Here is a 19,163-nt window from a genome sequence, read left to right on the forward strand (position 1 = left end):
TACTAACACTAAGTCTGTTGACTAGTACATAGCTGGACTGTGTGTGATGTGTTCATACTAACACTAAGTCTGTTGACTTAAAGTACATAGCTGGACTGTGTGATGTGTTCATACTAACACTAAGTCTGTTGACTAGTACATAGCTGGACTGTGTGTGATGTGTTCATACTAACACTAAGTCTGTTGACTAGTACATAGCTGGACTGTGTGATGTGTTCATACTAACACTAAGTCTGTTGACTTAAAGTACATAGCTGCATAGCATTATCTTGAGCAACCGGGTCATGATTTCTGGAAAGAGACGTTGCTGTTGAGTTTTTGAAATGTATTTTGTGTGTGCTTTGAGCACAACAAGCCGAGTGTCATCCAGTTCCATTGTATTGGAGAGAAGGCAGGAATTTCTAGGCCCGATATCTCCAAAACTCAGGCAACTAACACAAAATGATCTATATGGATAAATAGCACTTTTGGATTTTAGGGTGAACTGTCCCTTTAACAGTGGACTGGAGTCTCAGCTCACCTGTTTGAGTCCAGAGAACATGAAGGCATCAGAGGGTTCCACAGCCATCTCCACCTCCTGGACCAGAGACGTTCTGTTCTGGATGTGGTACCGCACCGCCAGAGACTCTCTGACCCGCCCAAACGATGGCAGCTCTTCACACACACAGACACGCATGCACACACACGCACGCACGCACGCACGCACACACACACACACACACACACACACACACACACACACACACACACACACACACACACACACACAGGCATATGGAAATATGGTTAATATATCAGAATCAGAATCAGAATCACTTTTATTGCCACAGTATGCAAGTTACATACGAGGAATTTGTCTTAGTGTCTGTATGCAGCGTAGCGGTTACATCAATATACAGAGATAAGAAGTAGGAAGATAACTAACGGCAAATGTATCAAGTGTTGAAACGTCTTTTTGTGAGTTTGACTCAATATCTGGCATGTATTTGCAACATTTCTACATAAGCATAACGTGTCATAAATGGCTAGGCAGTAGATAGTATAGTATAGTATAGTATAATATAGTATAATATAGTATAATATAGTATAGTATAGTATAGTATAATCTATAGGCAGTAGGCATACGGACATGGAGTGTAAAAACTATTCATTGCAGCAACATATTATACTGACCAGCATGGACGTATAGAGGGACCGTCTCCAGCATGACATGAGGCAGAGTCACTGTGGTCTGGACCAGAGGACTGTCTGGACCGGACGACTGTCTGTTAACAGAAGGGTACAATAAAGTTCACATGCTATTTTTTAACTGTATCAAACATGTCTCATGGGTCTTTAAAACAAGGTTATCAATTCTGTTGCAAAATAATAAAAAAATTCAAATCCAGCCTCAGTGGGACTTCTCTATGTGCTCTGTCTCTCCCCTCATTAACTATGTGCTCTGTCTCTATGTGCTGCGTGATTTCTAACCCCACATAGTTAGTTAAGTTAAGTTATCCTTTATTTATCCCCTTGGGGAAATTCATCCTCTGCATTTGACCCATCCTCTACTAGGAACCTTCCTAGAACTAGGAGCAGTGGGCAGCCACTGTGCAGCGCCCGGGGACCAACTCCAGTTCTTTTGCCAGTACCTTGGTCAGGGGCACTGACAGGAGTATTAACCCTAACATACATGTCTTTCTTTGGTGAAGGGAGGAAACCGGAGCACCCGGAGAAAACCCACACGGACACGGGGAGAACATGCAAACTCCACACAGAAAGGACCTGGGACGACCGGGGTTCGAACCCGGGACCTTCTTGCTGTGAGGCAACAGTGTTAACCACTGAGCCACCGTGCCGTCCAGATGGGATAAGCAATAACCACGCCCTGTGGCGCTGGGATTGGCCAGGAGCATTGAAGCTTGGGACTAAAGCACCTGGGGTTTTTCATCTTTTAAAATAAAGATGTTTAAAAAACTATTGCTTGTTACATTTTCAGTGCTGTACCTTTTCTCTGGGTAAGAATTGAGCTTGAAATTAACGATATGATACATTATATTATATGAGCTATGAACGTGAACACAAGACCGTTTATATTATTGCATGTTTTTGTAGATTGTGTACATTGTGTAGATTACAATTATTATGCTTATTATTATTATTACTATGCTAAGGAAGGTAGGTGACCATAATTCATTTCAATGTCCGCTCTCGAAATCGCTGTCCGTTCTCAAGAGCTATTCAGTTGGTTCATGAAATCGCTGGGCTGCGTGCCCTCCAGTGTTGCTCCTGGCCAATCCCGGCGCCACAGGGCGTGGTTATTGCTTATCCTATGTGGGGTTAGAAATCAGTGCTCTGTCTCTCCCCTCATTAACTATGTGCTGTTTTGATAAGATGATCTGTTGGGATAGATCCATCTTTGGTGCAGTTGATTGTTTTCTGTATGAACAGAAACATCTGGTATATACTCAAAATGCACCTAACCTGGCTCAGGATCCTGACAGAGTTTTTCATAATAAAAGCTAAATTATTTAAAGCCCCAGGCGTCTCTAGCTTAGAAAATAACATGGCTGGCAGGGAGGAGTTGGCATTAGAGCTGACCTCCAGTTTTAGCCACAGGGGTCCCTTGCCGCCAAAACATTGGCAGCCCAGTAGCAGTGCCTAAACACTGGTAAGGTCAGCCCTCCTTCAGACTTGGGTTTTTGCAAGTGAATTTTTGAAATTCTATGGTTCTTATAGTTCCAGATGTAGTACAGAATTATGGAGCCCAGTTCTTTGAAGAAAGCCGATGTAAGGAAGATGGGAATGTTTTGACAAAGATAGTGGAACCTCTTAACCGAGTTTATACAGCCAAGCATGGACAAAGGGAGGATATATTATGGTCTATCTCTTGATACATGATCTAGAAATGTGTTTTGTGCATTTTCATGTGCATACAGTATGTACAGTATGTGTGAGTGTGTGTGTACCTCCTCCATGATATCAAGTACTGTCCTGTAGCCACAGTGTTGTTGCCGTTGGTGACCGGTGGACACTGGAGACAGAAACACTCGCTGGCACACTCGCCTGTCTGTAGAACCACTGCACGCGCACACACACACACACGCACACGCGCACACACACACACGCACACACACACACACACACACACACACACACACACACACACACACACCGAGACGATAATTATTGGAAAATAATCTGTGACAGGGTGATCAGGCACTGACGTGAACCCCAGCCTTAATAATATACCTAAAGATCATATAGTGTGCCCCGACATCAACAAAATCTAGGTAGTTTTGCAATGAAGCATATATATATATATATATATATATATATACACACACACACACACATAGATTATAGATTAATTACACACAAAGTGAAATATTTCTAGCCTTGATTCGTTTCATTTTTCATAATTTTGGCCTACAGCTCCACAAAACCCCCCAAAACAGTATTTCAAGAAATTAGAATAGTGTGAAGAAAATCAACAGTTACTTCTCAGTTATGACTGATTCCAGCCTCAGTCCACTCCCTCTGAATCTCCGCCAAATTTTTTAATCGTCTTTGCTTGACAATCCGCTGAAGCTCACGGTCATCCATGGTATTTCCATGATATTCAAATTTTTTGGAACGGTTCTGTGTATATATATATATGTGTGTGTGTGTGTGTGTGTGTGTGTGTGTGTGTGTGTGTGTGTGTGTGTGCATTTTTTAATCCTTGTTTCCCCCCACCCCCTTTTAATTCTGCCGCTGCTCCTTTGCATAGAAAATGAGTCAGTTGAGGTGGTTGGGGCATCTGGTAAGGATCCCTCCTGGAGGCACGTCCAGCTTGGAGGAGACCACGGGGCAGAGCGAGGGGCTAGGTGGAGAGATTATATCTCCACGCTGGCCTGGGAACGACTCGGGATCCCCCAGTCAGAGCTGGCTAATGTGGCCAGGGAAAGGCAAGTCTGGGGTCCCCTGCTGGTCCCCTGCTGGAACTGCTACCTCCGCGACTCGACCCCGGATAAGCGGTTGAAGATGGATGGATAGATGGATGTTTTATTCTTATTCGTTAGTGTGTTGCTTTTGATTCTTTGTATTTGATTTCATTTTCTTTGTATGTCTGTCATGTAGCATGTGTTGTTGTCTTGGACCGCAGGAAGACTAGCTGTCGTCTAGGCGTCAGCTAATGGGGATCATTATAAATAAATGAAGAAATAAATTATATATATATATATATATATAAGATATATAAAATAAACAGATACCTTGTTGTAGCTGTGAGTGGAGCTGGGGGGTGCTGCTCGTCATGGTAACCAGCTGCAGAGAGGAGGCGGCCAGCAGGAGGGGCCAAGGAGACGACGACAGCAGGTCGCTCATCAACAGGAAGGGGATGTCCACTGCTACCCGCTCCAACGGCTCAAACTTCAAAGATACAAGCAGATATACCGTAATCATAATAATTTAATTCATTAAATCAGTCATCAAGACAGAAGTGATCCCTGCCATCACCCAATCCAATGACTCACCCTGTAAACTAGGGCATTCACACCCAGTCATCGACTACTCCCAAAAGGTAGTTGACTAGTCACAGGTGACCCAATAGAAATGACAAATTCTCATCATAAACAGCCAGTAAAGGGTTAACTAATGTAGGCTGGACCAACCTGGGAAAATGTGAAATAGCAGTGTCCTGATTGGCTCTGAGAGGCTGTTTATAAATGAGCCACTTGTCTGAGCTAGGGCGTGTACCACGAATGGAGATCAACAGATCCAGGATCTGTCCCCTTGATCTGGTTTGACTAAAAAGCTAGCTAAAAGATACCACGAAGGAGGTTATCAGCTGGGTCTGTCAATTTAGGATTTCCCTAACCAGCTCTGAGCTCGTGCACATGAAAATGCGCGTGCACAGGAGCTCGTGCCCACGAAAGAGGCGTGGTTTATAAGAACTAGCCAATCACAATGCAATATGGACAGCGCCAGACACGCCTATTTCCACATTAATTCAAAGCGCACATCAAAGTGTATTAATTATAGCGGAGCTTTACTGTATGTCAGAATCAAAAATCCGTGTTGGATATTAGTCTGTTACTGAAGGACTGTCTAACGTTACCACTTTTATTCACATCAGTCATTTAATTTCTTTGAACAGCAGTTTCTGCCTCCACGAGCCTATAGTAGTTTATAAACTCAATAAAACCTGCATGTCTTGTTTGCGAGTGGAAGTAATGTGTAATCTCAGTCTAAATTTCCAAAATCTGTAGGCCTATTTATTTAAAATCTAAAAGAAACATAGGATAAATGAATAATGATCTCTTATCACTCATGATGTGTTTGTGCTGTTTATTGACACTGATTGGCTAAACATTAGTCCCCTACGCTGATAGACTAATCCTTTTTTCACCCCAAGAAATCCCTGTTGCATAGCATGATGCTAAAGCAGAAGCAGCCACAACTCAACTCAGTGGAGTGGGCGGATTGGAAGGTCTGGACCCAGGCAACCACTAGATGGCAGAAGGGTACTTTAAAACAACAGCTTGAGTTTCTTCACCTGCAAAAAGCCACTGTCTTTTTTTTGGCAGTTTGAGTTATTATTATTACTGCATAAGTTATTACCTCTGGCAAACGAGTACTTTAAGGAGTAGTTTAAATTGAAAGTCAAATCGAATCCTGACACACCTAGTGTGAATACATGGTAACACAAGCAATCGCTTTCTCATCTGAGACTAGGGATGAAATGATTACCAGTTTAATGATAAACCGTGTTACCGTGATTACAGTGCTTTGAAAAACATGGTGAATCTGGAGTTTTCAATATAAAACTTATAACTTATTATTATTGAGCGTATTATCAGTACTTTTTGAACATTTTCAGCACATTTTAACAACTAGGCATCTGGCACACTCAATTCCTAGTCGCTATTCCCGCCCTGCAGCTGGCATACGCAGCTCGGCTGCTGCGTGGCCTCGCCCTGCAGCTTGCATAATGAAGCTTGGCTGCTGCGTGGCCTCGCCTCCTCTATTGGCGTGCGTGGGTGTGTTGCTCACAAAATGTTATTGTCCTTAAGTTTACGTGTGTGTGTGTGTGCCCCTTAATTTTACATGTGCGTGTGCGTGTGTGTGTGTGTGTGTGTGTGTGTGTGTGTGAGTGTGTGTGTGTGTGAGTGTGCGTGTGTGCGTGCCCCAGCAAGTAGAGCTGTGCATCTTCACTGATCTCATGATTCGATACGATTATACAAGTCTACGATTCGATTCGATTCGATTATACGATGCATCTTAAATCGATGCATCACTGAGGACCGCAATGGAAATAAGCCGCAAGGCCTTATTGTGTTTTTATCCTCGGTGAAAGGTCTGTGACTTTTTTCACCAAATAAATCAATCAATCAATCAAAAAACTTTTTCCGCAATACATGATTTATTTTTTCTCACTTTCTTTTTTCTCACTGTGTGGCTACTTTTAAAATAAAAGTGCATTTGGAATTGCATTGTATTATGATCCATAATTAAAATAAACAACTGCATGTACTTACATTCTATTTTATTTCATTATAAAAAATAAATAAATAAATAATCGATTTTTGATATTTGTTAATCGATTCAGAATCGTCCTATTAAGCATCGCGATGCATCTCTGAATCGATTATTTTCGGCAGCTCTACCAGCAAGTGGGCAATGTCTGTTTGTTTGTTTACATTTTTGTCCCACTGATATCATAGGAGGCATTGTGACATCACTGATGTCATCAGTGACGTCATAAGACTGATGATGTCATCAGTGATGTCATAAGATGATTTTGCTCTTATGACATCACTGATGACATCATCAGTCTTATGACACATCACTGTCACAATGCCTCCTATGACATCATCAGTCGGACAAAAATTGAAATAAACAAACATTGCTCCCTTTTATAATAGATACCGTGATAATAAATACTTATAACAGCGATACATTTGGTCATTATAATCGTGATAAGAATACAATTTTAAATTTGAATAGTTTCATCTCTATCTGAGACAATCTAAAAGAACAGTGTTTTAGATCATTAGACTCAGAAACATGGATGAACATTGTTGAGCCAAAAGCTAAAAGACTCACAGACAAACACTGACACACTTGTGCTATAAAGCATCAGCTACAGACCTTGGTGGACACAAACTTGACAGACACCTCGAATGGGACCACGGTCTCTATGGTAACAGTCTCATCCTGCAAGAGAAAAGGGAGGAGTCAATCAGAGGAGGTAGTGCTCAGCGTCAGCACTGACTCTAGATCAGTGCTTCTTCAAATACAGGTTGGGACAGCAAGGCTTTTCCTGCATAGAGGAATTGTTGGCACCCCAAAGGCGTCTTCGCCCCCCAGAGAGAGGTTTTAGCGTTGTACATTAAAAAGTTACACTAAATTGTAAGGGACATTACTTTATTCTTTGATTATGGGGTGCAATAAAAGAGAAAAAATCCTGGAAATGACTGATACACTGTAGGACAAGCTGCATATTAAAGGAAGGGTTTGCGATTTTTAACCCACTTTGTATATCATTATAATCTCAGTAATATAAGCAGATGGACAGTGCTGACCTTCTCTATATGTTTTCCACACAGAGAAATATCCTCCATTTGTCTGCCTGCAGAAACACCAGCTGGTCTGAATCATTAACTCATTGAGTGCCAGCCACTTTTGGAAAACGGATGCTCCCAGTGCCAGCCCTTTCAGAGCGTTTTCAGTGATAACTCAAGCCCCACAGAATATTGTGTGATATTACTATGTAAACACCGAACACGCCCAAAGAACGATGAGACTCTCTTGTATCATCAGCAAAAAAAGTTTATTGATATCATTTTCCGTTCTTTAGTTATCAGCCGGAGAAGATAGGTTGATTTCACCAAAAACAGACGTTTCAAACTAGAAGCTGAGATAATGAGCCTTTTGTGAAATGAAGCATTTCAAGCACATCACTGACTCTGAAGCTAATATTTTCTGATGTAGTGACACCTCAAAAATAATTTCCTTCAATAAAAGAGCGAAAACAAAGGAATTTTGATGGCAAAATAATATTTTTTAGCTGCAACCAGCAGCGCTGGCCCCTGCGTGGTCTTGATTTACTGCTGGTGGGCATCAGATATTCTAGCTTGTGTTTGCCAATCTGTCTGTCCATCGAGCCTGCTGTCTGGGTCGGTGTTGTATGGTGCCCTGCGTGCCCCACCCCCCTCAACTGCACACTCCTCCTCCGTGGGAGTGTCTCTGGTGGCTCTCTGCTCTGAATTTTCCACTGCACGTTTCAAAGTGCGCTGCACCCAGCCTATTTTCACAGCACTCCGCCGTTTTTGTCGCCGGCTCCCAGCGCTTCCAGCTGAGAATAATTTATCTTTTCAGAAAGACGCTCGTGTCGGGTGCTCCTTTTCTGGCAACTAATCATGTGGAGGGGCTATCGCAACAGACAGAAAGGCTCAATTGTGGGAGCAGATTGGCACAGCTAACGTTACAGCATGCATCGGTTTCCGTGTGCCCAGTGCCCACGGCTTCTTCTGTTTTTTTCCTCGCCTTTCTCTAATCTGGAGAGCACTGTCGCCACCTAATGGGTCCGTAAAATAGCTTTTACACATTCAACATCCCCCATATTTTTACAGGAGATGCATCAGGCTTTGATCCACGTCCCACCGTCAAAAAACGCAATTGACGTCTTTAGACGTCATTGGCACTCTACGTTACTATTTGAATTGACGTCTTTAGACGTCATTGGCACTCAATGAGTTAAGGCTCGATGCGATTCTCCGCGGATGTGCGCACACAGAAAGAATGAAAAGAAACGCCTAACGCATCATTCTGATACAGAAGTGCTGGAATAAAGTGCAGAGCGCTCAGTGCAGGAGAAACATGAAGAGAAGGTCAAGGCTGCCCATCTGCATATATGACTGACCTTGTAATGATACAAAGCAGCAAAGCTTTCCTGCAACTCAAAATCAAGCATTTTTACTGCATCATTTTAGATCATAGTAAAGTTAAAGTCCCACATTTGTACTGTACCGCTGAAATAGCTTCCTTTCTCAAACTCGGGGTGCTTGAAAACACATTGCTCCATTAAGTTCAGTCTGTACGTCGTGGCCCCATCATGCTTAGTGGCACCCCCATAGGCTGGTTTAGCAAGCCTGGTTCTCCGGGTGAAAATACACCTGGTGTTAGTGCTGCTTTACCTGGCTGCTGCTTTACCTGGCTGCTGCTTTACCTGGCTGCTGCTTTACCTGGCTGCTGCTTTACCTGGCTGCTGCTTTACCTGGCTGCTGCTTTACCTGGCTGCTGCTTTACCTGGCTGCTGCTTTACCTCGCTGCTGCTTTACCTGGCTGCTGCTTTACCTGGCTGCTGCTTTACCTGGCTGCTGCTTTACCTTACTGCTGCTTTACCTTACTGCTGCTTTACCTGGCTGCTGCTTTACCTTGTGACACTTGCAGCTGATGGGTTGTCCTTCCACAGTGGTGTCGATGCTGTAGGCCACGTGGAACAGGAAGACCCTTGGCCCAGTCGTTACACACCTCACGTACACACACCTCTCCACCTGGAGACAAATGCACATACTGGATTACTATTGTTTTTGCCATTTGGGGAGCTGAACATGTAGGCAGGTAGGTGGGTGACTGACCACTGACCTAAAAAAGGATGGACAGAGCTGTCCCATTGATTTTGGGCTCCCGTTTGGAGTTCAAACATTGGACCGTCGCCATCTTGATTTTTCGTCAGCAGAGTGGGAGGGAATGGGTTGAGTCCGTCTGCACCTCCTCACGTGAGATGGGAGTTTCCCAGAGCCCCAGAGCCGCAGCTCCGCCTGGTATTGGTCCGTGATCGGCAAGCTGCGCGATCACTGGACAGGTGATCTGTCAATCACCCCCTTTCCTATCGTCTATTTTACTCCAAACGGGCGAGTTATAAAAAAAATGACGCCCCTACAGTTGTTATGAAAAGGTGAAATTAACTATATAGACCAAAACCATGTTAACTCATTGAGTGCCAGCCACTTTTGGAAAACGGATGCTCCCAGTGCCAGCCCTTTCAGAGCGTTTTCAGTGATTTCTCAAGACCCACAGAATATTGTGTGATATTACTATGTAAACACCGAACACGCCCAAAGAACGATGAGACTATCTTGTATCATCAGCAAAAAAAAGTTTATTGATATCATTTTCCGTTCTTTAGTTATCAGCAGGAGAAGATAGGTTGGTTTCAGCAAAAACAGACGTTTCAAACTAGAAGCTGAGATAATGAGCCTTTTGTGAAATGAAGCATTTCAAGCACATCACTGACCCTGAACCTAATATTTTCTGATGTAGTGACACCTCAAAAATAATTTCCTTCAATAAAACAGATGGCAAAATAATATTTTTTAGCTGCAACCAGCAGCGCTGGCCCCTGCGTGCGCAGACCCTACACCTTCTTGCTGGTCTTGATTTACTGCTGGTGGGCATCAGATATTCCAGCTTGTGTTTGCCAATCTGTCCATCGAGCCTGCTGTCTGGGTCGGTGTTGTATGGTGCCCTGCGTGCCCCACCCCCCTCAACTGCAAACCCCTCCTCCGTGGGAGTGTCTCTGGTGGCTCTCTGCTCTGAATTTTCCGCTGCACGTTTCAAAGTGCGCTGGCTGCATCCAGCCTATTTTCACAGCGTTCCGCCGTTTTTGTCGCCGGCTCCCAGCGCTTCCAGCTGAGAATAATTTATCTTTTCAGAAAGACACTGGTGTCGGCTGTCGGGTGCTCCTTTTCTGGCAACTAATCATGTGGAGGGGCTATCGCAACAGACAGAAAGGCTCAATTGTGGGAGCAGATTGGCTGATGTTCACAGGCACAGCTAACGTTACAGCATGCATCGGTTTCCGTTTCCCCATGGCTTCTTCTCTGTTTTTTTCCTCACCTTTCTCTAATCTGGAGAGCACTGTCGCCACCTAATGGGTCCGTAAAATAGCTTATACACCTTCAACATCCCCCATATTTTTTCAGGAGATGCATCAGGCTTTGATCCACGTCCCACCGTCAAAAAACGCAATTGACGACTTTAGTCGTCATTGGCACTCTACGTTACTATTTGAATTGACGACTTTAGTCGTCATTGGCACTCAATGAGTTAAGGGCCAGGCATTTTAACATGGGGGTGAACGGTCAGGAACGACGGGACTTCTGAGCCCTGCCTCAAGTGGCCATGCGAGGAATTACAGTTTTCAGGGTTACTTCCTGGTCCTCGTGGGAAAACCTTGCTCACTGTGGGCGATAGGTTCAAATGCATAGCGTAGTTAAAGGTGACACAGCAAAGCGCAGCAGGCTGAGAGAGGTGAATACAGCAGGATCAGATAATAAGGATATGATGCACTGCGTGGCAGGAAGTCAGCTATTTACAGGACGTTAATCCATGCATTACACATGGCCCTATTTCCTCTGTTCCAGGCCGTTGCTCTGTGCGTTATACACAGCCCTATGTGTGTGTGTGTGTGTGTGTGTGTGTGTGTGTGTGTGTGTGTGTGTGCGTGTGCGTGTGCGTGTGTGTGTGTGTACCTTCTGGCCTGGGTGGAGGTCTCCCACAGGGATGTCAGGCAGCAGGGCAGGGTCTGTGTCGTCACACACTGTGGAGCCGCTGAGCGTCACCTGGGTGCTCTGGCTCAGGTTGGCATCCTGGCCTGGAGACACCAATCAAAACAACGCATACACACAATCGGTGCTTTGGGACCGCAGGAACCTTTTCATAGTGCTAGGATACAATAGACCCTTCTCACGGGGGACATTTTGTGTCGAAAAGGCAGGGTAAACACAGGTGCAAGCAAAACACTAATGAGGGTTTCCAACTTCCACGATTGGAATTTGGAAACCCTCATTAGTGTTTTATGCTTTGCTGTCAAGCTACTACAATAGCAGCGTTTAGCATGCTAACCACCGGCCTCACTTCAGCATTCCTATGGTTCCTATTGGCGGGGCGACTGCAAACAGAAAAAAGCCCTTGGAGGTATGTAGTTCTCTGGAAACCTCCCCACTGGGCAGTTCCTCTCAGGGAGTCCGCAGAACTGTTTAAGGCCGTTTCACACCGGTGCGGATCTCCGTGTGAATAATTGACACGGACATTCGCAAAAAGATGTTTTAATTAGTTGTAATTGAAGCTTGCACACCGCGGCCGAACATTCATGCGGCATTTTATTTTTCCGAATGGACATTGACGTCTGCACGGAAACACCTGCGGAAAATACGTTTGACCAATGAAATCCTTTGTTTACAGCTGATGTCATACCTCCACTACTCTTGCCAAACCCCCCGGCTAATCAATTTGGTTTCTCAACATCCAATTTTATTTTATATGACAACCACCATGACGATCAACACCGAAATCAACGACAATAGATCTTCAATTCGCCCAGCAGCTGGGATCCACTGAAGATGGTAATGTAGCTGTTGTGTAACAAATTGCTACTTGCTAACGTTGTAAACCACTGTTGTAAATGGATGGAGCTAATGTTAGCCACTTGTATCCAAGTGCTAACTATCAGTTTAGCATAAAATTTGGGGTCCGCTGCTACTGCTTCCATTTTCTCTTCTCATTGTTTTTTCAACTGATGGAAATTTCCCTGCCTCCAGTTTCTTTTCATGGCTTGTCTCGCTGCTGTGTCTGTCTGTCTGTCTGTCTGACGTTAGCCGACTAGTAGCTAGCTTGCGCTTGCGGGTAGGTGGTGCTGTCCTACTAGACGGGAGCCCAGGAGGGACACTAACTACTGGTTACACTGAACACTGTTTTTCCGCTGCGGAAAATGAACGTGGGACTGCGAATAATTCGCACCGGACCTGTGTGTATAGGTTGCAATGCGGAAGATTCGCACGGAATTTCGTACCGCATTCCGCCTCCGCACCGCATCTGTGTGAAACGGCCTTTAGTCTGAAAGCACCTAATGCTACCATGAAGACCAATCAACACAAAACATACACACGATGTTACCATGGAGTTTGGCAAGACAAAAACAGGTTCTCCTTACCATGACGGTACAGAAGATGTTCTCCCGATTTTAGTGGGGATGCAATATTTCCACTAAATATAGTCCCACATATATAAATGATGTGATTTTTGCTGGAGTCTGTAACAAACAAGCATGTTACCTTACGACTGGACAATATGATTTGTAGGCCGGGGCATCTCTGAAGCACCACACTTTTACCTTCATTAAATTCCAGCTGCTCCTGCCATTGGATATTGCACTTGGCCAAATCCAACATGGATTGGATTAATTGTGTCCTTTCTGCTGTACTGCAGCTCGTTCTGTATACCGTACCTGGTTTGAGGCCGGCCGTCAGTTTAACATCTCTGGCCACGCCCTCCTCCTGTGATTGGACGGTGAGGGTGATGCAGTACATCTCGTTGGTGAGCGCAGGAGGCTGGTGGCTCAGCTCCACACAGATCTTTGGGACTCTGGAGATGATCCTAACAAGACAGGAACAAAGACAACCAGCTCACCACATTTCTGTGGCAAACAGAGCAGTGCACGTAGCAACTGATAATGTAATACCTGCAGGGTAATGTGAAGGGGAAAAACACATTGTAAGTGTAAGATGTTGGAAAATCTCCCTTGAAATGGGCCAGTAGTTAAGAGGTGGGACACAGATTTTTTTTTTTACCCATTCATGTAATAAGGACTTATAATGGTAATAGCTCAAAAGGCACGTGACGTAAATTGTCGCGCAAGTAAAGTTCTGCATTCATTTTCTCCGTAGACATTTAGATAAATCCTTATATAACGAGTTTTAAGGCTCAAACCAAGCCAACCCGTGACCTACTGAATCGTGAGTGACCATAAAACATTCGGTTTAAGCGAGAACAAAAAATAACAACGGGAAAATAAATGTAACGTAGAATTTCACTGGCGGGGGAGGGGGGGGGGGGGGGGGAGATGGCACAGAGCACTGTGAGTTTTGAGGTGAAGATGAAAGTATAAACGGGACAGTGCTACAGTGTCAGATGGAAGGCGTGCAGCAATCACCACTCACCTGGTTAAAGTTATGGTGTTCTTCAAAACTGTGGAAAAGGAGTCTTAAATCCATGCTTCTGATGAGCGACCAATCAATATAATCCAGCAGGTCAAAAGTATTTCTCTAAAGTTGCCATCATACAAAAAACGGAGAAACGCGGGCCATAACTTTGCACCGACGACGGACAGACAAGTGGTCAAGTATAATTCATTACACTATATCTCGCAGACGGTCATTTAATAAACAAAACAACGTTCCGTTTCTTACCGTTCCTGAGATATCGCATTACCCAGCATGAAAATGACGTTCCTGAGGTCACCTTGAAATTTGACCACCAAAATCAAATCAGTTCATCCTTGAGTCCAAGTGGATGTTTGAGCCAAATTTGAAGCAATTCCATCGAGGCGTCCTGTGACGGACAACCCGAAAATATAATGCCTTCAGCCACGGCTATCGCCAGGTGGAGGCATAAAAACGTTTGCCCTTTTTTTCCGTGACAAAGACGAGACAATGATGAGCTAAAAATAGATCCTGATCATAAAAACTATGACGTATTGTATGTGTATTTTTCATTGACGAGACGAACGTTAACAGAAAGTAAACACAAAGCACATGGCTACTGGCTGTCATCGGCACAGGCTTTTGCTGCTGGACTGCAGCCAGGGCAGCTTTGTATGGAGTTTGGACCAATGGACCTTCGCCAACAATGGCTTTGTATTTCTCGGTCCAATGGGACATTTGACTACTATGGGTTTCGGAAAAATACATGAATGGACGCACCACGCTAACTGTCTGCTAACTGTAGCCTGAGCCGGGCACATGGCTAATGGCTGGGTTACGTTAATGTGTTATCTGCTAACCTCAGTTCACTAACACTTCAAAGCAGTTGTGAGTGAAACATGGAAAGTAATGAACGTAAGGCACGTCCAAGTCAACATGTTTGTCAGACAAGTGAAAGGCTTTATCAGGTCACACATCACGTGTTGCTGCTGTGACGTTCCTGCAAGTTGATTTATGTATTTATTGATATATGTGGACCACTGACTTATATGTCAGGCTAGTATGTGCTGAGAGGTGCTGACCTGCAGCAGGCTTATCCCACTCGCCGACGGGCGCATCTTCTGATTGTACCATACATTTAATTCATCCGAGACTGAGTCAAGTCTGATTATTCACTCCCGAGACCGATACCGTACGGCGCGCACAGTCCCAGTCTTGGCCCCGCCCCCTGGCTGTGTGGGCTCTGTGTGTGTGTGTGTGTGTGTGGGCTCTGTGTGTGTGTGTGTGTGTGTGTGTGTGTGTGAGTGTGTTTACATGGTGCTGTGCTGTATGTTGATGCAGTCCCAGTCTTGGGCCCGCCCCCTGGCTGTGTGGGCTCTGGGTCGGGCAGAGCGGCTGGCCTGCAGTGCCTCGTGGCCTGAGGCTGCGTCTCCTCCTGCTCCTCTCCAGGTCACAAACACACAGCGCCCCCTGCTGTCACTGCCCAGCATCACCTCCACACCTGTCATCTACACACGCACACGCACAAGTACAGAGCACAATGAATGCCAAGCTTAAGAATGTTTGTTTTGCCTCCTGACTGTATATTGGTCTGTATGTGGGCCTGCTCTACCTCGATCTTCTTGCCCACGTCTTCGGTCTTGGCCACAAAGCTGAAGTTGTAGCATCTGGTTGCCCCCGGCGACAGGCACATGCTCTCCTGGCCCGACGACTCCACCACACACCACTGGTTGTACTCCTACACACACACACACACACACACACACACACACACACACACACACACACACACACACGGCCAGACATTTAGGAGAAACACACATTTTCAAACGGAGCCAGGTGTTGCTGACACAGCAGAATTGCTAAGCATGAAGAAATGTTCAACCAAACAGACACTACAGGTTTTTTACGCTCCATTTCTGATGAGTTTGCACTTTGCACATGTTTGGATTTTTTTTTATTTTTTTTTATTAATAAGCAGGGACTGTAAGTGCTCCTGTATTTGTTTGGCTATTAGACTGTGTGTGTGTGTGTGTGTGTGTGTGTGCGTGCGTGCGTGCGTATGTGTGTGTATATGTGTGTGTGTGTGTGTGTGTGTGTGTATATGTGTGTGTGTGTGTGTGTGTGTGTGTGTGTGTGTGTGTGTGTGTGTGTGTGTGTGTGTGTGTGTGTGTGTGTGTGTGTGTGTGTGTGTGTGTGTGTGCGCGTGCACCTGGTTACTGAGGCTGACGGCCAGCTTGTTGAACCTGACAGGATGCGGGCAGTCGGCTCGGAGGAAAACCTGGAGCTGGATGGGCTGGTCCACGTGGAAACTGGGAGAGTGGAACCTGGCTTTACACTGGACTGGAGTCAGAGGGAGGGGAGAGTTTACTTCAAGGAAAATCGTCATATAGTCTCAACAGTTCGATAACATCAAATTGCGATGTTCAATGTCTTCTTTAATAAATGTCACTCATTAAATGCTTGCAGGCTCGCCCCCTAACTCAATTTACTCAATTTCCCCCCGAGGATCAATAACGTTATTCTGATTCTGAAATTTTAATTTTCAATGAGTTCAGAGAAAATGTCCACTTTCAGCAGACGAGTCACGCGTGTGGAAACAGCTTCTAGTGTGAAACTCTGCACAGACTGAATCATTCTGCACAGTGAAGATCAAACATCTAACTGAAGGAACAAGAAGAAAAACACATTTCTGGTCTTTAACTCATTCACCGCCAAAGACGTCTTTGACGTGTTATCAGAAATAGCCCTCCCCGCCAATGACGTGTTTGACGTGTTTTTGTTTTTATTAGTACAGCGTGTAGTTCAAACACTTCCCCAGCCTGTGACATGTTTTCAGGTCCCTAACCTCAAAGTCAAGCCGACAGCACGTTATCAAACACATACCGCAGCTGTTGTTTGAAATTAGCAGGAGCAAAAACAGAGAACAGAGAAACACGCTTCCTTGTTGCAGAGGAGAAACGCCATTGAAATGCCCCTCGGCGCACTGCAGAGCTGATCGGCTTGCTGCAGGGCAGCGGACATCGAAACCGCGGTAGTCAAACCCGTGACCAACATGATCGATCCTGGTCCCTGGACCCCGTTCCTATGTGCCAGCCCGAAAGAGACGAGACGGAGTCACAACTGTGTGAGGAGGAGAACAGCAGCCTCGCCACAGAAATGGCTTTCACACAGAGCCAAGCAGCAGAGCAGCACGGCCACTTTCCTGTCGAGAGCGAGGAAGACTGGATTCCAATGCGACAGGACCCGGATGATCTCGCGGGAAGGAGAGTGTGTGTGTGTGTGTGTGTGTGTGTGTGTGTGTGTGCGTGTGTGTGTGTGTGTGTGTGTGAGAGAGACTACACTGATCTCTGCATTCTATTCTATGATCACACTCACACTGAGTAAACTGTATTGTTGAATGTAAAAAAGGCACATCATGTATATATATATATATATATATTATTATTTTTTTTTCATTTGTGTCATAACGAATAATATTTACATGTCTGATGTCAATACAGTTCAAAATAAAAGAATTGAGAGCGAGTTCTGCCTGAGATTGTGTGATTTAGAAAAATGCCATTTTCTGCAATTTATCTTCTCCGAGAGACCTTTTTGGTGAAAACAGGGTGTATATAAATGGCTATAAGTAGAGTACAGAACATGCTAAAAGCTCACTTTTTTTTCCTGGTGAACCCAGAGACATACATCTTCATTTTGAGGTATTGCAAATCACTTTGGTGCTAATAGATAATTTACTGTGGGTCTTGAAAGATGACCAACAATTATGAAAATCTTTGGCCTGTGCTAAATATTGGCAGTCCTAAACTGGCCATGAATGAGTTAACTTAAATCATTTTTTTTTATCATTAAAACCGGTTATCGTTTCATCCCTCGTGTGTGTGTGTGTGTGTCAGGTCATGTCCATAAGCTGGTTGTGAGAGGCCTTCAGATGGCTGGTCTCCCAAATAGAAGGCCCAAGCAGTTAGCGAGATATTGTTCAATATCTACTATTATCGGCAGCCGCTCAATATGGAGGAGGCGCTGCTTTTTGTACCCATGAAGTGGATACTGACCGTTATCTTGCATTACAGTATAACTGTATATATCAACCTGCCATGTTATCAGCCTGTGTGTTTCTTATGTGTATGCATTATTGTGTTTGCCGTCTGGGCACTCATGTAACTGACTGACTCACAGGATTTGACTGCACTATTACTGTTTATGTCCTTTGCATACTTGTATTTATGTGGACATAAATACATATTCCAAATGTGTGTGTGTGTGTGTGTGTGTGTGTCTGTGTGTGTGTGTGTGTGTGTGTGTGTGTGTGTGTGTGAGCGTGCGCGTGTGATAACTCACTGAATGGTACGTAGTCCTGGACTTCTATGGTGAACTCGTTGGATCCAGCTAGAGCCATGCGGTCGCTCCACAGCGAGCCAGCTGCACTGCAGGAGCCAGGGTCGCACTCGGGCTCGGCGTCTGGAGCTTCATTCTGAGGGAATGAAGAAAAAGGCGTTTAAAATGTTGCTACAGAAGTTAATCACATCTAAACACTTTAAAAACCCGACATAAAATAATGTTTTCTGCAATTATCTTTGAATGTATTTGAATGATTTGCGTAAAAAGTGACAGCCCTATAGTGCATGAGAATTTAACTGTCAATAGCAAACAGGTAGTGTAAATTCTCACTTAAAAAACATGTCCAATCTTAATGAAAATAAATGAAAAAGCGTTCTCGTCGTTACAGATGTGTAATTTGGTGTATGTAGCGTGCTGGGCCGGGTGGAGTCATCTACTTACCATGAGGACTTTGATGAGGTTCTTCTCAATCCTTGACTTTTGCTCCTCCTGCAAGGTAGAAGCTAGTGGACGACAAGAAGACTACGTCACAACCTTTAACACTCCTACATTACATTACAGCATCTCCTGTGTGTGTGTGTGTGTGTGTGTGTGTGTGTGTGTGTGTGTGTGTTCACTAGAGATGCGCATGCTGCAGTTATAACCGCGCTGACCGTGGATATCCATGGATCATAAAAATAAACATTCTGATTAATAGCGGATGGGATGCGGGCGGGTGAAATGATATATCATTAATGAGGAACATTAATATTAATTACGTTACCTAGTCTATTAACGTATTTTAAGCTGCATTTTTCGTCAGGCACATGTTAGTCACCTATTGTTAGATGGCAAGGACCCCCAAGGACTCAAAGCAGTACTAAACAAATA

General features: G+C 44.5%; 1 protein-coding gene across 1 annotated transcript in view; it reads right to left on the reverse strand.

The window, feature by feature from the left end:
- Positions 1-520: 520 nt before the first annotated feature.
- LOC310771253 (trafficking protein particle complex subunit 11-like) overlaps positions 521-19,163 on the reverse strand; it is a gene marked incomplete at its 3' end in the record, with an annotated part of 48,698 nt that continues 30,055 nt past the window's right edge. Inside the window, exons 16-28 of the mRNA XM_083663904.1 lie at positions 18,735-18,796; positions 18,294-18,426; positions 16,162-16,292; positions 15,562-15,687; positions 15,264-15,457; positions 13,256-13,404; positions 11,502-11,623; positions 9,402-9,521; positions 7,114-7,179; positions 4,236-4,392; positions 2,949-3,060; positions 1,174-1,265; positions 521-654 (exon numbers count right to left, since the gene is read on the reverse strand). Coding sequence (XP_083520030.1) covers positions 521-654; positions 1,174-1,265; positions 2,949-3,060; positions 4,236-4,392; positions 7,114-7,179; positions 9,402-9,521; positions 11,502-11,623; positions 13,256-13,404; positions 15,264-15,457; positions 15,562-15,687; positions 16,162-16,292; positions 18,294-18,426; positions 18,735-18,796 — 1,598 coding nt within the window. The remainder of the gene's footprint in view (positions 655-1,173; positions 1,266-2,948; positions 3,061-4,235; positions 4,393-7,113; positions 7,180-9,401; positions 9,522-11,501; positions 11,624-13,255; positions 13,405-15,263; positions 15,458-15,561; positions 15,688-16,161; positions 16,293-18,293; positions 18,427-18,734; positions 18,797-19,163) is intronic.

This window comes from Poromitra crassiceps, assembly GCF_964638095.1.
Source record: "Poromitra crassiceps genome assembly, contig: HAP1_SCAFFOLD_474, whole genome shotgun sequence".
Taxonomy (NCBI): Eukaryota; Metazoa; Chordata; class Actinopteri; order Beryciformes; family Melamphaidae; genus Poromitra; species Poromitra crassiceps.